The 20,480-nt window shown below is 40.7% G+C and overlaps 1 protein-coding gene across 4 annotated transcripts in view; it reads right to left on the bottom strand.

Moving 5' to 3' along the window:
• The window catches only part of tasp1 (taspase, threonine aspartase, 1), a 22,202-nt gene extending 5,708 nt beyond the window's left edge, over positions 1-16,494 (bottom strand). The window contains exons 1-13 of one of the 4 annotated variants that reach the window (XM_031876084.1): positions 16,315-16,494; positions 15,392-15,601; positions 15,097-15,164; positions 13,612-13,680; positions 13,360-13,480; positions 12,589-12,673; positions 12,434-12,513; positions 12,171-12,277; positions 10,030-10,149; positions 8,338-8,416; positions 4,960-5,070; positions 3,188-3,295; positions 456-529 (exon numbers count right to left, since the gene is read on the bottom strand). In XM_031876084.1, coding sequence (XP_031731944.1) covers positions 456-529; positions 3,188-3,295; positions 4,960-5,070; positions 8,338-8,416; positions 10,030-10,149; positions 12,171-12,277; positions 12,434-12,513; positions 12,589-12,673; positions 13,360-13,480; positions 13,612-13,680; positions 15,097-15,164; positions 15,392-15,560 — 1,191 coding nt within the window. In that variant the 5' untranslated portion in view covers positions 15,561-15,601; positions 16,315-16,494. The other 3 variants (XM_031876093.1, XM_031876114.1, XM_031876104.1) reach the window with 3 other exon arrangements.
• Positions 16,495-20,480: the final 3,986 nt, after the last annotated feature.

Here is a 20,480-nt window from a genome sequence, read left to right as displayed (position 1 = left end):
GGGGGGGGGGCGGCGGCACGGAGGGCAAACACTTTGAAATCTGAACCGGGCTTGAACAACAGTGCCCTCTCTTTATACAGAGTGACAGAGATGCATTAGCCAAACAAATCTGTCTGAGCTGAGACTCCAGTTAGAGCTAGGAGACCAGAGCATTAAGCCCGTGTTGCTTAAAAAGCCACACCGACTGATTCAAGTCACACAATTTATGTGCTTTACTTAAGAGTTTTGTTAATGTTTTTTTTAAAAATTGTAGAGAAGGCTATGGTCTGGGAGGAGGATCACAGAGCCAACCTCAAACATTCACGATGTTGTCATGTATTTTCCACAAAGTCACCAGCAGACTACATACCAAACAAGACACAGGTGGTGCAGGGGCAAATAATCCTGCCTGCAGCCACAGTGGTGTGAAACTCACTGCAATACATTTTAATTGTCAAGCTAATCGGGAAGCTCACCTTTGCTTTGCTATCTTGTGTTGACATGTAGCCAACACACATGCTCTCTGTGGTGTGACTCCATAGGAACTCCACTGTGAGGAACACAAAGACAAAAAAGGTTCATTATAGACTGAACAGGAGAAAAAGAATGAACATAACTATACATGTATGTAACTGTAATAATGTAGATAAAAAGAGCATGGGGACAGAGCGAGGGTGTGGGGAGAAAACAGACTGTTAATATGCTAAATTTTGAATTTCACAAATGAAACCTTTCCATCTGCCAGAGGAAAAAAGTTTGGAGGTGACTCAGCCTGCCAAACTGCGGTACACTCTGAGCATGCCCATTATCATGAAATCAACTTGCAGTTGTGACATACAGTTGTGTGAAAAAGTGTTTGCCCCTTCCTGATTTCTTATTTTTTTGCATGTTTGTCACACTTAAATGTTTCAGATCATCAAACAAATTTAAATATTAGACAAAGATAACACAAGTAAACACAAAATGCAGTTTTTAAATGAAGGTTTTTATTATTAAGGGAAAAAAAAAATCCAAACCTACATGGCCCTGTGTGAAAAAGTGATTGCCCCCCCGCTGTTAAAACATAAATTAACTGTGGTTTATCACATCTTTGGAAAGCTGAGTTCAATTTCTCTAGCCACACCCAGGCCTGATTACTGCCACACCTGTTCTCAATCAAGAAATCACTTAAATAGGACCTGCCTGACAAAGTGAGGTAGACCAAAAGATCCTCAAAAGCTAGACATCATGCTGCGATCCAAAGAAATTCAGGAACAAATGAGAAACAAAGTAATTGAGATCTATCAGTCTGGAAAAGGTTACAAAGCCATTTCTAAAGCTTTGGGACTCCAGCGAACCACAGTGAGAGCCATTATCCACAAATGGTGAAAACATGGAACAGTGGTGAGCCTCACTTGCCTCAATTAAGGTCAGTGTTCATGACTCCACCATAAGAAAGAGACTGGGCAAAAATGGCCTGCATGGCAGAGTTCCAAGACAAAAAACACTGCTGAGCAAAAAGAACATAAATGCTCGTCTCAGTTTTGCCAGAAAACATCTTGATGATCCCCAAGACTTTTGGGAAAATACTCTGTGGACTGACGAGACAAAAGTTGAACTTTTTGGAAGGTGTATGTCCTATTACATCTGGCATAAAAGTAACACGGCATTTCAGAAAAGGAACATCATACCAACAGTAAAATATGGTGGTGGTAGTGTGATGGTCTGGGGCTGTTTTGCTGCTTCAGGACCTGGAAGACTTGCTGTGGTAAATGGAACCATGAATTCTGCTGTCTACCAAAAAATCCTGAAGGAGAATGTCCGGCCATCTGTTCGTGACCTCAAGCTGAAGCGCACTTGGGTTCTGCAGCAGGACAATGATCCAAAACACACCAGCAAGTCCACCTCTGAATGGCTTAAGAAAAACAAAATGAAGACTTTGGAGTGGCCTAGTCAAAGTCACGACCTGAATCCGATTGAGATGCTGTGGCATGACCTTAAAAAGGCGGTTCATGCTCGAAAACCCTCCAATGTGGCTGAATTACAACAATTCTGCAAAGATGAGTGGGCTAAAATTCCTCTACAGCGCTGTAAAAGACTCATTGCCAGTTATCGCAAACGCTTGATTGCAGTTGTTGCTGCTAAGGGTGGCCCAACCAGTTATTAGGTTTAGGGGGCAATCACTTTTTCACACAGGGCCATGTAGGTTTGGATTTTTTTTTCCCCCTTAATAATAAAAACCTTCATTTAAAAACTGCATTTTGTGTTTACTTGTGTTATCTTTGTCTAATATTTAAATTAGTTTGATGATCTGAAACATTTAAGTGTGACAAACAGGAAGGGAGCAAACACTTTTCACACAACTGTAACTGTAGAGGAAGGTAGGACTTGTGAGCCGGAGAGGAAATCACAGCACCCAAAGGATGCGGTCGACGTACTGTTTATTCTTGTAAATCAACACAGAGCCCTTTGCAGTCCACAGTAATCTGAGGTAGTCTACGCTCTGCACAAGGGCTACGGTCCATGAACAGCATCAAACAGGGCCTGCACATCACTGAGTAAGTGGCACTTAGGAGCTTTTTATTATTCACGCTGACATTCTGTATGGTATAAATAGCGTGTCACTAATCATTTGCCATCATGTTTGATTTGACATCAAGATGTCATCCCCTGCTACGTTGGAGAAACTTCTGCTCTACTTTGTCTGTGAACTGGAACCCGTCCATTGGTTTCTTTGGAGCTGATGGTCCGATATCAACCATTTAGAAATAATAATAAAAAGGACAAAAGGTAACATTAAAACCCAGTGGTAAATCATACTGCCTTAACTTTGGACAGACCTCTCATTAAGTCAAATTAAATGATGGTAGCTTTGCGAAAGAACGATCCTTCTCAGAAGCTCCAGGTAGAGAAACCAGATCCACCAATTCAATCAGTCTAACTGGGCAGCATTCAGAAGGCCTCCACTTGAAGAAGATTAGCTGTTGATTCCATAGTGGGAGGTCTCTGTTTGAATCGGAGATGAAGGGTGTGAAACCAGAGCCTGATTGTGCGGGTAAAAACACAGACCACCCGCCAGGAAAGCCACAATGCCTCCTCCCCCTCCTCCCATCTTCTCCCATCCATCGCTTGATGGATTTTTAAATATTAACAGCCAAATCTCTGCCTGCCATAAGCTGCGGCTGCGGAGGTTTGAGTGTGATTGTATTTGAAAGGATTCATGTCTTACCCAGTATACCCTGAATATTTTGAGATGGCGGAGCTTCCACACATCTGCAGCAGCGCAAGACAATTACTCCACCCAAAACACGGTCCTCGCTGGCCAGAAAGGGTGAGCCTGTGCACACAAAGAAAACACCAAGAATGAGACAGACAAAGTTTTCCTCCCCAACACTTCCAACCAAGGAGAACACGTGACAAAAGCTGGACAAAGCACAGCCCTTTTAATCAAATTAAGGTGATCTATCAGAACAAAAAATTAAAAATTCCTTCCATTCATGTTGTTTGCCTTTCTGGCCAAGTCAAACAGCTGAAAGCCTTTATTTGGGTGCATTTATTGTGTTTAGCAGACTGTTAAAACTATTTGTGTGGGGCAGGTTTTAGCACATAATAGGTTAATGACAGGTCGTGTCATTTTCCCCACACTGTACACTTCTGTACCACAATACATTTTAAGTTTAAATAAAAATAAATTCTTTATAAATTTAAAGAAAAACACACAGCTACATAACTCTCAAAGACCTTTGAGCTTACTTAAAAAAAAAAAATCCCTAGTGTGGAATGAGAAACTCTCTTGCTTACTGGCAAACTTGAATGAGGTGCTGTGTATACATAACAAAACTTGGATTGGTTGAGGGGCAATAAAAGTTTGGTAAAGAACAAAACTAAAAGCAGCTACAGCATGTCTTGAAATGTCTCAACACAGCAACAAGAAAAAAACCATTTCTGTGTCTGCACGCCGTTGTTTCTTTCTTGCATTTCACACCGATTTTAGTTCCACGTCGTAATGTTCCCTTCACTCTATAAAACACTTGGACGGCATTCACACAAAACCCCGCTATTCGCTGTACATTTCTAAAAAGGCTCTTAAATTAATTCTGTTACACATTCCATAATAACTCTGACATCTTTGCATGTTGTTAACATGAGAGCAGTTCAATTATTGCCTCAACGATCACCGCTTTTTAAACCATAACAAAAGAAAATTAAATTAATGTAATTTGACTATTTTTGAGTCTGTGTGTGAATACAATGAGAGGTATTGTATTACATAAAAACAGATCTAAAAATACTGATGGTGTTTAAAGATATTCTATTTAGGGAACCTGACTAATGCATCATGGAAGTTGAGTAAAGAGGCCTCCACATCACAGACACTGTCATCATTGGCCTTGCTAAGGCAGGATTTATGGAGCTTTGTTTGACTTAACGTGCATCTTGAAAGAAAACGGCAGAAGAACTAACTTCAAACTGGCTTCATGCAGCCCATCCGAATGTGTTGAAGTCATAGATGTCCATGACAAAGCCAAACTGAGACGGACTTCTTTTAAAAGGAGGCCAAAACAAGGCAGAAACCACCACGTTTCCACATGTCCTTTCTTCCTCTGCTCCGAGCTATCCCAGTGGTCATTCACAGACGCAGCAAACACAGTTAACAAGACTTTCTCAAATTGACCACTTCTGAGAATATGGCAGAAAAAAAATAAAATAAAAATTCAACAAAACAATTATGTCTTCCAAAATTATCTGTGGCTGTCATCTATGATGCGTGGAAAATATGAAGGCCCACATATCAAACGCCATCTCTTCTGAGTCTATTATTCCCAATGTTCCCAGTTGTTAGCCCGTTCCTTATGTTATGCCACATCTGTTTGTGAGCTCAACTCCCTCTGTGCATGATTGTGTTTCTCGCAAACACATTCCCGGGCTAACACATTCCCGGGCTAACACATCTGTGCGTTTGGAATGGAGTGGCAGTCAGGCTGCATGTGGGTGACTCACTGATGAACTTGTTTTGCATAGCCTCCAGCAGCGCTTGGTGGGCATCCTCAGACTGCACGGCAGCAGAGCATTCCCGTGCCAGCATGGTGCGAATCAGATGCTCTCCACAGCCTGGCAGAAGACACACAGACACACAGCTGAACCCGGATCAGTTACTTGCATTCACTCGTTTCCTTGTTGCCAGCATGCAGGCCTTTTTTAATCAGAGTTGCACAAGGTCTCCAGCGAGATCAGTTTGGAGAGACGTGAAGCGCACGCAGTACACACCACATTGTTAAAATTCTGACTTTCAAACATCAGCTGTGTATGGTATTAATTACGTCTTGATATTTCACATCTTGAGGTTAAAGTGAATTTTGAGATCAGTATGTACAAGCATTTCCTGACTACCAGTTGTGCTTTGAGTCGATTATGCTTTGATATTGAGACATGCTCAGAAGATCATGTTTACCCGATATATCTGGTTACAATGTTACATAATGGAAGATGTTGCAGACTTTAAGGATTCACTTTCCTAAACTGAAAATGTGAACTGCGATGGCTGCGACACACTTTTCAAAACAAAACTACAGTATAAAAAGTCTAATGAATCAGAAAAATGCCAGGAGGCTCAAGTGCTTGAGTTGGCTACACCTGAATCTATCTGATGCTCTTCAGTTATGTGGCATGTGATGGACGATATGCTGTAGAAACATCCACAGAGCGAAACAAAGCACTTTGTGAAGCACTTCAGTAAACCAGGAACCATAAAACACCATGAATGACTCACCTTACCTTTCACCACGTCCAAGGCAAAACATGACAGGTGAGCTTTTTTATATCTTAGATAATACTACTTACTGCGTATAAGGCCTAACTTTGAAACCAGTACCTCGTGTTGCTACGGAAAGACAGATATTGAATGCATGATGCATGTGTGGCACAATAAGTCATATTATGATCCTACTCAAAATGTGAAGTCAGGGAAAAAGACAAGAAATCCAAAACTGGAACCAAAACACATCTGGCAAAAGCTCCTGTGAAACCCCATAAAAGAGGGAAGAATACAGCCTCGTTGTTTCTGTAAACACAAATGAAAACCTCGTAAAATATCAGGTAACTACAACATAACCGAACGCAGGTCGGTAACTGTGGAGACCAGATGCCTGCAGCAATTTGAAGTTGCATTTTTAACGAGAGCAGAACGTCAGATTGGCCAGGTACTGTGCCTTTTGTTTCCCGTAAAGGGCTCTGTCTCAGGGGAGCTGCATATCATGGCAGCGTGAACACGACTGAACTGGAACCGCAGTGAGATGCCCAGACTGAAGCAGCAACTCAACAGAGGAGAAATGTAACAACAACAAAAAATAGGCCAGCGAGTGACAGCCAGCAGCAGCGAGAGCAAACAGTGAAGTGCGTGAGCTGTTCTCTCGCGGGCCACAGCAAAGTGAACGCCAGGCGAAGCAGTCAATGCATATAAAACAAAGACCCACATATGGCGCATGTTACAAAACAGACTAGAGTGGAGGGGGGGGGTGAAGGGGAGAAAGAGTGACATATAGGGTGAGGACCATGCTCTACGAGTCAGGATGAAAATGATTGTTTTTGTGTCTTTTGATGGGAATGCCTTTCATGTCAGGAAATTAAAAACAGGTGTTCTACTGGAACACACATTATGTTCTCCATACCCATAAGGAAAGCTTCTTTTTTTTTTTTTTTTTTTTTTTTTAAGTCACATCAAAGGCAAAGCCACAATATAGGAAGACAGGATGAGGTGGAAATACACACAGAGAGCAAACAGCTACACTTCAGCAGACTATAACCAAGACAGCGTCTCATACTGCTAGTTGGCTGTGATAATACAGTATAGACAGACTATGTATCACCTTTGAGCTGCGTTACAAGTGACACAACTTTAATACCAAACTGTCATCTCGTGTGATCATAGATACAAATGTACAGCACATGGTAGATAGAGGAATTGCAACCTTGGGGATGCAAACATATCTTTGTTTCTTTGTTTGCCAGAGAATCACCAGACAGAGGCATTCATTTTTTTCAGGGCCTTGGCTCAGTATAAACTCTTTTTGGCTGTTACACTACACTAAATTTCTCACTGATTGCTGGATATAATATATTGAGACGAGCTTTAGCGGTGCAAAATGCTGGCTATCTCTGTGCTCCGAGCACATATGACTCAAGCTTCAGCCTGTCTGATCAAATCAGTTTGTCCGCACTGAGATGCATTAGGCTACAGATCCACATGAAAAAGGTTTTAATGCTCCCCAGAAGCTATGTCGCGGGCGTCTCCACACATCTTAAAGAAGTGGGCACATACATCCTCTCTACCTCACATTCGAAACCATACCGCTCACAACGAAGGCAATGTTGCCGTCAGCTAAAAGAGGCATGCACTCTCATGTTTGGGAAACGCTAAAGCGTGGTTGTGTACACTGCGTTCACATGTTCAAGAAGAATGCATTTTTTTTTGAAATGGCATATTGGTCCTGCAAGGTAAAGGGTGTCTTTGTCCATTTGACTCTCTGGATCAGTTTAATCCTTAAAGGGCCGGTGCTTCAGGGGGTGACCTCCCTACTCCTGTGTGGCAGCAGCAGGAAGGTGGCTGCCGTCATTTCTATAAATGCAGACTTGTAACGGCTGAAGCATTGTATATCACAAAATTCACAAGGCTCTTACTGCCGACAGCGGCAAGAAAAGTTCCTTTTCATTTGACAGGTTGTCTAGTGAAACCACAAGGAAACATTTTACTCACTTACCCCTTGGTGCTCTCTAGTTATTGCTCTTCTTTACATTTTATAGATCGAGTCTTTTTCAGAGGTTTTGAGATATCTTCTGATAAGTCCTCTACTTACAACCCAATATAATGGTGGTGAATGGAATTTCAGGTATAATACCACTCATTTAGACGGGAAAAGTTAAGATCCCAATCTTGATAACTGCACTTGAAGTTTGCAAATGGATCATCTTTCTGCTGCGCTCCCTGCGGTTCTCTCCATCATGTCTACAGCAGGTGTCCCATGTCAAATGTCCTTGGAACTCCACAGAGCTTTGCAATGCACCCGGCATGCAGCCGAGTAACGGAGAGTGGAGAATGATGACTCAATCAAGCTGAGGAAGTGACTGATGAGAGTCACTCAGCAGGAATGGCTGCAGGTCAGCGGAAAGTATTATCAGGACTATTGAAGCTTGACTCAGCGAGCCTTAATAAGAGGCTCACATTAAATAAAAATCTGTTTCCAATTCGTATCATTTCTAAAGCAAACAGCAGGCTGGTGGTAAACGTTAACGGTGCGAGGAAACATTACACACACATGCACGCAAACACACACATATGTACACAACTGCCAAGTAGGCTGTAGAGAGTGAGCTGTGGTTTACCTGAGGTACTCACTGCCGTAGAGTAAGGGTTCATATTACAAGCGTTTTCTGCCCAGCAGCCACATCCATAATGAGCAGCCTAAGAAAAGAGAGCAAAGGAGGACCTTTTAGATGCAAAGGAGTTGTTGCCGTTGTTTTAACATTTCTGTCTTGGAATTACCAAAAAATATAATTAATTCTCAAATAATAACTTTGAGAAGCATGCTCATAGCCAAATACAATATTTAAAAACTTATACTCCAGGCAGGGGAGGTCATTTCAGCCTAATTCAGGTTTCCACATCATTAACTACAGTGGAACAACATACGCACGACTCTGCTGCGCTGAGCTTCAGGTTTTTGAGCAGTGACAGTGTTAATAGAGCAAAGCAGTAAATCCCACCGATTCATTCATTCTGTTCCCATTGTTAAGTTGTTTGTTTTTGTCCTGTTCAGCTGCTGTTCATGCAGACTCACAACTTCCGGTAGCAGTCTCAAAGTAAAAGACCTCCAGCACACAAAAGTTGAACTAGAATTTGTTGAGTTTGCATGAACATTAAAAATAGGGCACAAGACACGGGGATGATCGGAGCGAATTCTTCTGCAGTAGGTCGCCTCATTTATTTAGACTATCTGCATTAAGAGGCTCTAATTACATCAAACGGCAGCGAGGCCGGATTAACACAGCAAGGGTAGAAACAAAAGGGGGGGGGGGGGGTCCTTCATTGGTAACAGCTGCTTGCTAAATGCTCTTATCTGATGCTTTCAAACTTTCAAAAGCTGGATTGATTCGAGTTCATTTTTGGCCACACGGGGGCATAAAAACAAAAAACAAACCACAGCCCTGGCTGATTGACTCATTATTAGTAGCTTGTGGTTAATGCGTTGGCATGATATTGCCCGTTTACACATCCAGCCGACACCACCTTTCCATTGGCATTGAGTTTGTGGCCACTTGAGGAGTCTAAAGGGCGATCCGCAGAGGAAGCATTTCTGAAGTCCGTCACTCGCCCGTCTCACAGAACAGATTGATGCATTTGATTAAATGGATTGATACGTTTAAAGAAAGTGCTGATTCCGCCGAAGGAGCCCACTTAAAAGCTATTTCTGTCTGGTAAATTTCTGCTGTCAGTCAGCCTTGGTGCAGACAGTTTGGCCGGCTGCTGTCCTCTCAGCTCCTCAGAAAGCTGCTGCTGACAGACACACAGCTGGTTCTGAGGACGGAGACACGTGAATGGAGGTCAGGGTCAGAGCTGACTGGATGTCTGAACGTCATCGAAGTTGTTTTTGGTGAAATTGACGGCAACATACCGAGAACATGCTAGCTGTAAAAACAAAACATTGAGCTGAAAGTGGTTAAAACCCCTGTGGAGCCGCAGAGTCGGGTAATAATTCCTTGTGGGTTTGTTAGTCATTTCTGTAGTCATTTCCTTCAGCGTTATCAAAAAGAAAACATTGATTAATGCCGTTTTGGTTTTCAGCAGCATACCATAATTTGACACAAACTACATGTAGCTGCTTCCACATAAATATACATTTTTTACACAAAAAAAACCCCACATTGAAGTAACGATACGCCTCTTATAAAAGCCGTGTCAAATAAAGGCCTGACTCAATCTTGTAAATGATATTTTATATATTAATTGTACAAGTAAAAGTTGTTTTGTGGGTAAAGACAGACAGAAAAAAAAAAAACAGAAGATGTTCCCCCTACCTGGCCAACCCTGCCGGGATGTTTCATGGCCAGACCTCCACTGGACACCGCTGCAGCTACATTCCCTTCCAGATCTACCACAATGGCCCCCACTGTGTCCAGGCACCCTGAACCATTGTCCTACATCACAGTAAGAAGAGGAGTCACATGAGCAGAAATTGGACATTTTCAAAATGACAATTGTTCTCATTTCAGGCAACAAAAAGGAGGAGAAATCCAAACATTCACATTCTGGAGCAGATACAACATCTTTGACGAAGGACATTTTGAAAAATTAAAAATTGAATGCATGTATTTATGAATCACTCTTCCTTGATCCTTCATGTTTCATTAAAAATGTGCTGTTGTGATTTCAGTCAGCTGTTTTCCCTTCTGTGATTGCAGTTTGCTTTGGAAGTGACTAGTTTGTGAACCATCATGCATCAGACTGCATGATGAATAGAGTCCTACATCTTAAATGTGCAAAATGACATTATGATACATGACCCAAGCTCCACTCTCACCAGAAACTGAAGATCTTCATTGAACCCTGGACTAAAAAAACAAAAGGCCTCGGCATGCTCTCGTAAATCAGCCCCGTCTCCGCGCTTTTGAAGATGAAAAGAACCAGAGCCAACTATTTAGAAATGCTACAAAGACCCTCCTGTCATTCCTTATCAGTGTCCCTAAATTAAAAAAAACAATCCACAGTAAATAATGACTGTAAAACTTAAGGGCATCTTTGGACTTATATTGAAATGCTTTAGACTTTCCTAAACAAAACTGCAACTATATACCGTCATGAGACAGGTGGCTGTTTCACCCAGAAAAAAAAAAAAAAAAAAAAGAATGGAAAGAGTTTATTGCTTGGCAAAAAGACAGAGGCATAAAAAGAAGAATGTGTATGGAAATTAAAACCAGGCTTGCTACGATAATGCTTTTTTGTTGAACCAAATTCCTGTAAAATAACCTAAAAGCATGCATGTGAACACATGTCCCAGTCTAGAGTATCAGGTATACTGAAATAAGTGGAAGCTTAACTGCTCCAAATGGTCACATATGAATCTTCAGTAGGGTTAACCAGTTGTGTGTATACATGTAGGAGACAAATGAGAAGAGTGGGGCCACTCAACCTTTAAGCTCTCATCAGGCTAACCGGCCATTTGACACAAATATCCTTCATTTCCTCAAACATCAGTTGCCAAAGTCAACAACTTTCCATCTTAATTGTTATTCTGTATTTTTGTGGATACGTCATTAATATTAAGGATTCATGTAGCTGAACTCAATAAACAATAACACTGTTGGTCCAATGAAGCGTATCGAGCTTTGGCCATTTATACGTTTTACTCCATTTAACACACGGAACCAATATAAACTCCATAAGCTCTCATAAGGCCATCCTCCTCTGTGCTGCTGCCCTTGCTGGTGACTTCAGAGCAGAATGAGTCTACGTCCAACTGCTTTCTACTCCGCTCATCATCAAGCCGCTCTCCAGTCGTGCTGCTCGGGGCACTGAAACCTTGCACCTACTCTTGTCAACACCTTTTATCGTTTCCCGGAAAACTTCTGTGCAACCCGGTAAGGCCATTTCCTTTAATGACCCAGTGAGAATGTGAGATCATCACTGGCAGAATATCCCTTGATGACTTAGTTGTGGAGAGTCATTTAAAGTCCTTTCTTGTACAAAATACAATGTTCTACTTGATGTTTCCTGCCTACACATAAAGGCACAGCATCACTTTGCTCTCGACTTGGGGTTATTGCTTTTTACTTGGTCATGTTTACTCCATTGAAATTTACATGGATTTTTGTTTTTTGTTCCATCCACAAAAGATTTCTGAGCCTTGTCTAACGTCTTAATGTAGCCTAATTAGGGAGAGTTTCAGATTTCAGTTGACAGGCCAAAATATGTGGAGGAAGGCCCGACTTGGCCCAAAAGGCTGCTTTTTGCCGACCACTAGCACAGAACATTTTGTTTAGTGCAAATGATGCCTCTGGTCAGATGGTTTGATCTCAGCCCCTTGCAGCACCTGTGGTAGAAGAATAAACAGTGCCTTTGCTGTGCAGAATACTACTGTAAAATTAGCAGGAAGGGGCGGGCCCATTCTGCCTCAAGTGATGCCGCTGAGAAAGAATACATTTCAGAACATAATACTCACATTTTCACTTGATTGTCGTCTTTTCTTGGCCGGATTATGTCCCGTGTCCATTGTTTCTGCCAGCTCCATCTTTCGCTTGTTCCTCTTGTACGCAGATAAACTGAACTCTGTGTGTGAAAAAAGATAAATCTCAATCTAATGCCTCCATATAAATGAATGCACCTCTGCCAAAGGTTGCTTTGAGCACTGTGTTTTGGTTCAGTTCAACACAAAATTAATTTCTTAGGTGGAGCATATTTAGAAATCTGTGCAGCAAAACTCACTGGTGGCCATTTTCTGAGAAAGGCATGGTGGTATTCCATGGCCGACTGCCCAATCGTGTGCTCCTCGCCCGACTAAAAAGCTGACAAAAGAATACAAATTAACAGGTGGATATAGTCTGGTTAATACCACAGTAATTAAAAACCGTTATAGTCACCAGGGTGGTATTCTGCCAGCTGATAGTTTCCCTTTCTGTGCTTCAATCAGTAGACGGTTTGCAACCAAGACTGGGTTCTTAATACCTGAAGGAGAAGTCAGAATCATCACAGGGCTAGCAGGTCATTCTATTTATTACAGAAACACTCACATCTGTGTTGACTTTCTGTGCATTGTTAATATTTGTCTTGTTCATTTTCACATGAGATATATTAATTGAGTTTACTGTTTAGTATTGCACACTTTCCTTAATAAAGCCATTGTTACGCAAGCACACCTATGAATGCTGGGTGTTTGTTTAGCCTATTTAAACCTTGTGAAAAACATGGGTTGGTAGGTATGGATTTTTATATCGAAGCCAAGAAAGTATTATTCATCATAAATATATTATATGGCTAATTGTTACATGATGCACACGTGGTAATAAAAGCAATTTGTTGTCTTTTGAACTGAATGTTAAGTGCCAGCTTTCACCCCTGGGCTGTTGTTTGTAATAAATCTTAAGTTTTAAGCTTTTATTGAAACCCTTCAATGAGCTCTCTCTTGAATATGCGGATGTGTACATATTAATATTATTTCTTGGTTATTAAAAAGTGGGTGGTCCCCTCTGTTTATGAACCTCTAAAGAACTCTGAGATGGTAGAAAGTAAATCAGCAAAACCTATGACAGATAGAGGCTTGACTCATTGCCAATACTTCCAGGTGACTGAACTTCAGTGCCACAACAACACAGCAATATTACATAAATATCAATGCATGTGTAATAACTCACCACTAATAGCCCCTACAGCCCCATAATGCAGCGACTTCCCATCCATGATACTCGCATCACATTCAATTTCCCCCGACAAATTAAGGTTGGAGCCCATGCCCGCGTTTGTAAAAGGAGAGTCCTGAGAACAATTAAAAACATGTTGAGTCTAGAAGAACATTTTATTTCTAATGAACCATCCAATCTGGGCTCAAATATAAATATTTTTCACATTATGTATAGGGGGGGGGGGGGTCGTGAAAATCAACCAACCTCAAGTTCAACCAGTGCTGCGGCCACTGCTTCCACTGCAAGTGCCCCGGCTTTGAGTCGGTCCACAGCCTGGAGAAGACGAAGAGAGGCCTTGTTGGAAGTGCAACAGCTTTCCAGTTAAAAAACACATTGCTCATTTAAGCCTTTGTAAAGTGATTTTGTTTTCTAGCCCCTAGATAATCACACTACAGTGCATTTACTGGAAAACCTCCATATCCTGCTGACTAACAAACGGGAAAAAATCGTTATTGAAAACAAAACTCCTTTTAAGCTTCAGCAAAAGCTCAAACTGCGAGATAAAACGAGGGCAAAGACAAGCGTGAAACATGCAATAAGGATCCTGGATTGGATTGAATTAAGTTTGTTTTGTGTGTGTGTGTGTGTGTGTGTGTGTGTGTGTGTGTGTGTGTGTGTGTGTGTGTGTGTGTGTGTGTATGTGTGTGTGTGTGAGAAAAAGGACACAGAAAGCATGAAAGCAAAAGACCAAATTGAACAATTTGATCTTAATGCAAAGTATTACATCCAGTAGGAAACAGGGCACAGCTCATCCCCCCCCCCCGTCTAACACCATTTTTTTGTAAATCAAGGGTGAAGGCAACACGGCATGGTTAGTATTTTAGTCGTACAGATGGAAAGAACAATGACTGAAACTAAATATAAAAACATTCCTGAGAAGAACCTGCTTTAGAGTGCCAAAAAACAAAGACTTCCACTCCAACAGCAAAATGATGTTAATACAGCCAAATGAAAACTGGAATGACTTCAAACAAGAGCATCAAAGTGCTTGAGTGCTACTGCCAAAACACAGATTGGAGTCCCACTGAATAAATATGGAATGACAGCTGTTCACAGATGCAGACCTTTATATCACAATATCTTGCTGATCAAACAAAGTTACTGAATCTAGATACTTTCTGAAGATATTAGATCCACTGATAGTACAAGAACAGAACAAATGTGTGCAAAAACGTAGAAGAGGGAAGCTCACAGTATTTAGCAACTTTTAGTTACCAAATTTGATAGATTTAGAGCAAATGAATAGGTAACGGTTAGACTGACTAAATAGGTTGACTTCATTGTGTGGATGAAAGCACACTTATTCTATATTCATATCACATAAAGAAAACTAATATTTCTGGTTAATGCATGGGCTTCAGCAGAAATATTTTATACCAACAAGTATAACATACATATTTGTCATATTTACAACTAGAATTACAAGCAAATATTATATTGAAGCACCATTCTTTCATTCTTTAAGGAAAGCCCTGAAATGCTGCTTTGATCTATTGCTCTGCATTCATAAGTATTTAACAGATTCAATACTGTGTACTGTTACATTTTCTAGAATGAATTAATATATTTACAAACATTCCATGAAGAAGAACATAGATTGTGTGTGCAAACAGCACAAGGTTATGTTGCTGGTTTGCACACAAACACACAGTTTAGTTGACTATAGTAATAGCTATAACATTAACTTACTCGCTGGCAGGCTCTTTTGCACACATGCTTGTATTCCTTGGCCTTAGATTCAGAGTGGTATCCTGCTCCTGAAAGCAGATAATAGCAAGAAAAAAAAGCATTTGACCATTCATAAAGTGTTGCTGGTTGACCTTCTTTAAGAGAAACTACTTTGGGAGACGTAATGTTTCGGTGCATGACGGGTCTACCGATGCCCATAATCATCATCTTTACGTATTATGAGGTGTTGCGTCAGACAGTATTTCTTTCCGATAAGCTCTGAATTCTACTTGTTAATCATGATCTACGCACTTACCTGCATGCACTAAGACAAATCCACCAACACATTTGGGCTTTGGATTCTTGCTTGATTCCTGTTTTAAGGACCAGGAGTTGGCCAGGGGAGAGGAGGGTTGCTGCTCTTCAGCAGGATCAGGATTCATTATACTTTCCATAACCCCTGCATAACCTGACAAGCCTATCATGGCCTCTCAGACAGCGGTAAGAAAAATCATTTCTCATGCACCTGTGACAGGGAAAATAAACGCAAACATTACCATTCAGGGATCATACAGGACATGGTGATTATACGTTTTTGGATGTTGTTACAGATGTGAAGTGCCTGGTGTAAAGCAGCATGGGGGTTCTCAGCTATGTACCACTGAGACTATGGAGCCACTGGCACACTGGGGGCACTAGACAGGGTTTCACTTGGACCAACACTTCAGTTTAATTAAGCTGATTTCACTGACAATGAATCTGCACATTCTTAATATTTCCACACATACATCAATCACGAGCTAATCAACTCCAATGGTCTAAAAGCGATGGAAAGCAAATAACATTGACTCAAATCTTAACTTACAAACATCGTGTGACTAACATCTACGTTACCTTATAGCTAACGTTACCTAAAAACGTGCTATTCATAGTGCAGCTCCACCAGACTACAAATCAAAGCTTGCACATCTATCACCCATCCCGTTAACCTAAATGGATGTTATCAACTTTCCAAACAGTTCCTGCTGCTCGTGTATCGTTACGCATGTCACTTTAAAGTCTGCGTTATTAAACAAGCATTATTGAGTTCATGCCACGTGTCTGTTTAATCAGTACAGAATGGCACTACATTTAAAAAAACTAAGTTATTTCAACTCAAGTCAAGCTGACAGTCCTGCGTTTTCGTTAGCTTCTTAGCTAACAGCTCGCTAACACATCAACAAAACGATATCAACTCACGGTTTCCGCTCCTCTCCTCCCAGCGACAACACTGCCTGCGAACCACGCCTTTGCCTGACATGTGTTTAAAACACACGGTCGGTAGACAGACTCATAACTCTAAGTGGGATCATCTTTGCTGCCACTCACTTTTACTCCTCTGTGCTAACCGCAGCTAGTTAGCTAGAGCATACAAAAGTACTTCCTGGTTCAGATACACGTTGCTAAGGAAGTGCGTTGAGCGCAAACATTGACACACGTGGATGAAGCTGCACACATTTAAAATAGGATTTCGCTCTTCTGTAGGAGAAAAACAATGTTGAAAATGCAGTTCCCCCCCCCTGCTGACATGCATACACAAAATGTGAATACGTTGTGTGAAAAAAACATGATCTTGAATATAAAACATGAAGCAGAAATCAACATTTGTTAATCATATTAATCAATCATTAATATTAGGATACAACTTGCAATGCATATCCTTAATAATAGGGCATACAAAAAAACAAAAAAGTGTGTTTGCTTGTTCATTGTTTATTATCTAATTGGTGAGATAGAGCTATCATTTTCAGGGCATCTTCTGTGGTCTCCACTGAATTATCATGGGGTTATCATGTGATTCTCACACTTAAATGAGGCCTAGTAATGAAAATCATTGTCCAGGACATGTTTTGATATGCTTTAATGTTAACAACCTATCCCACCTGGAATAAAGTCTTGTAGGTGTCTTTGGCTTTATACAGTATACCCAGGTTTCGAGATTTCTATGTAGATATCAGTATGTGTTAGTGGTGCTCACTGCATTTTTATTTTTACACCAGCTAGTTTCATCTTTTTATTGCGTATGCACTGACATCACCTGATAAATAGCCAGGAGCAATAAGCATGTAGTTCCAAAGTGGGGACTATTCCAGCATGATTAGCTAGAGTGGGTGCTAGAGTGGGTTCTGCAAGGTTTATATTAAAGTTTGATTGGAAGAGGGGATATTTGTAAATCCCTTTAACTTCATCATTGTTGAAACATTTGACAACACATAAAACAATACCATCGTGGTCAATATGATTATTTATGTGCAAAATATTTCAGTAACCCTAGCTGACTTGCTGCAAGTCTGTACACTCCCTAATTTACTGGAGAAGCCTATATTTAATTAAATCAATATTTTTAAAAAACAAACAAAATTTAAAAAATGAATGTATTACAATTTACCTTATTACTCTGGTTGTCAGCGATTATGCTGCATTAGCCTGGTTTGTGAAAATCAGGAGTAGTTGAATTAATTTAATTGTGTGTAAATTGAATTGCACAGTTGTCAGTTAAGGTGTAACTGAACAAAAACATTTTTTTAAAGTTGTGACTGCGATGCCAGCCCCTCAAGTTTACTTAAAACATACCATAGACCTTTTCCACAGCAGATATTTCGTCTGGCAGGAAACGAACAGGTCCAGCTAATTTCCTTAACGACAGCTCAGCTCCATTTAGGTGTCCCGGGAGCCATTCCAGTGTGCCAATATTCATAATGAAAGACTCTGAGACTGACTCACCTAAATGGAATGCAGGTATCATTAATGTTGAAAATGACACTTGGGTTTTTCCACTATGGCGTGTCAAAATGTCTGCAAACTATTGGCTATTGACAGTAAGGAAACTGCTACGCCCTTTTATGCTCTACAATCGATTTTCTCCTGTATGAATTCAATTGTCAGCAAAAAATGATGAGAATAGAAACAAGCTCTTTGTCTTGGATTCTGATGTGGTGGTCCTGTCTCCCATCAGGACGTCTTGGTGGCTCCAAAGTCTGAGAATTACCATATGTAATGTCCCTGGTTAGAGTCTGACCATGGAGCTTTATTACATGGCATCTTTCTCTCTCTCTTTCTTTCTCGCTCGCTTTATCTCTCTCTCTGTCTCTCTTTCTCTCACTCTTTAATAGATGTGTCATGACGACACAGACATGATTCATTTGAGGCCTTTTTACCTTCTACATCTTGAGACAGATTCACACTCGCGCAGGCTTTTTTGCTAGTAGCTATGACCTGAATCATAACCTTTGAAATCAAATGCATCAACATTTTACTTTTACAGTGCTATATAACCTTATATTTGAAGACGGTAAAAGAAAGGACCTTCGTCAGGCCTTCCTATTATACATGAGAGTTAGAACCAGAAAACATGAAAAATGATTTCAGCTACGATGGGCAGTTGAAGCATTGTGTGTTTGTGTTGTCACGGCAGAGATGCTGCACTGTGAATATGTGCACATTCAGATATCTTGATTTGTCTGCAATATAATATCAAAGAGATTTCTTCCTTTCTGTTTATGCTTTAGTTTATTGTTTCATTTTAAAAAAGGGAAAAAGCAAAGTTAAAAACACCATAGCTTCATATATTTATTGAGCTGGGATCAAAAAGAACACACCAACACTGTGTGAGAAGAATTATCCTGCAAATAAAACTGTTACATAGAAGCCATAACAGTTTGGATCACTGTAGTGCATATGTGCTTTGAACATGTTGAACATCAATCCACACTAAATCTATTCAACTTGGGTTCAGCCAGCGATCAGGAAGGAATTCCTGCTGCTTTGAGCGGGCAGAAAGCAGGCACGCTCTGGTGTGAAGAGACATGCTGGATGGGGGCTTTATGAAATACAGTTAAATAAACAGAGGGAGCCGTAGCAACACATTCTGCCAAAGCTACAACCCACAGGAATCCTGCAGGAAAAGAATACACACAGTGTGATGTTTTTTATATCCAACCCCAAACCCATTCTAAGGACGTAGACTAAACCAAGTACCACTCAGTAAACCACTATATTCACATTAGTGCATCACAACGCATCTCAGGACAAATTGCTCTTGCAGATGGATTACAGACGAGAGGCGATTGTGATCTACAAGAAGAAAAATGGTTGTAATCATGAATGAAACAGGTGCCAAAGCCATAAATAAGAAATACTGTCGGAGATTGGAGATATAAGACTATAATCTCTAATTCTGAGATACAGGGCAGTAGCCTATACAGCCTGAAGCTGAACACAGGAGGAGTTTTAGAAAGAAAGGTTCATATCTGGTCTGAACGTTTTTCACACATAAAAGGAGCAGCTATGAGTAAGGATGAAAACTTTGTCAATTTAAAGAAAAAAGTCATATTTATGGGACAGGACAATGGAAAGAATATAATGTGAAAATAATGATTGGCCTATATAACCAGATGGTGCAACAGATGACTGCTAGAACTGAAAGAATTATTCAAGTCGAGTGTTTTTCTTGTGTACTACAGAGACTGAACACATAAACAAGCATAATGAATGTGACGAGGTGTGCTTCAGATTCATGGTAGACTGTGCACGAATGGGCTAGTCTCTACCGAGGTACTTCTCAGAGGTTTTTGGCTCCTTTCGTCAGAATAGCTTCTTACATCTGTGGACAAGATGAGCATGATACAAGACAGGACACAATGGACGATGGGGGCAGACAACCGTTTGATTGAGAAGGTTGAAAAGGACCCACACAAACCACCAAACTCTAGTGTTTTCATGTTCAGGGTTGGCATTGCGTCAAAGACAGCACTCACAGGAAAGGTTCTCTTGCAGTTTGGGAGCGCTTCAAAACTATTTCCATCGCTAATAACTGAACATTAGAACTATTTGTATTGTTTATTGTGTGTGTGAAATTGACTGAGGAATTGTTTCCTTTCCGAGAAATCACCTTTACAGACCATACGGGCTTTAACATGCTCTCTGTAGATTGACACTGTCGAACCTTATCTGAGGCTTTCAGTTAGAGGCCCTTTCATTGTCATTGGCAAGATATGGAAAACAGTAAATAATTGTAGGCCTCCGCTTGAAGTCTTAAGGGCTAATTGAAGACATGGAGCCCCCCACAGAGTAGAGGTATTTAGTCTGCAGCAATAGGCTTGAGCTATGACTGTATTAAACAAATCATGTTTTATCATTAGACACTGACTGAGAACAGACATGATGATACAACCCAAACCAGACAGTCACAAAAAAAAACATCAAAGGACTTACGGATATTGACATAAGAACACGTATAAACAACAATTGCCATAATTATGATTCCTTTCGCCTCTGGGCTCACTTTCAGTCATGGGTAAATTTTGAGCATTTCTCTGCAGATAATTGTGTTGCTTGCTGTAATTACGTTGCTGCGATTATAATAA

This window comes from Anarrhichthys ocellatus, unplaced genomic scaffold (assembly GCF_004355925.1).
Source record: "Anarrhichthys ocellatus isolate YVR2014 unplaced genomic scaffold, GSC_Weel_1.0 scaffold3, whole genome shotgun sequence".
Classification (NCBI taxonomy): domain Eukaryota; kingdom Metazoa; phylum Chordata; class Actinopteri; order Perciformes; family Anarhichadidae; genus Anarrhichthys; species Anarrhichthys ocellatus.
This window is presented reverse-complemented; position numbering and strand designations above follow the sequence as displayed.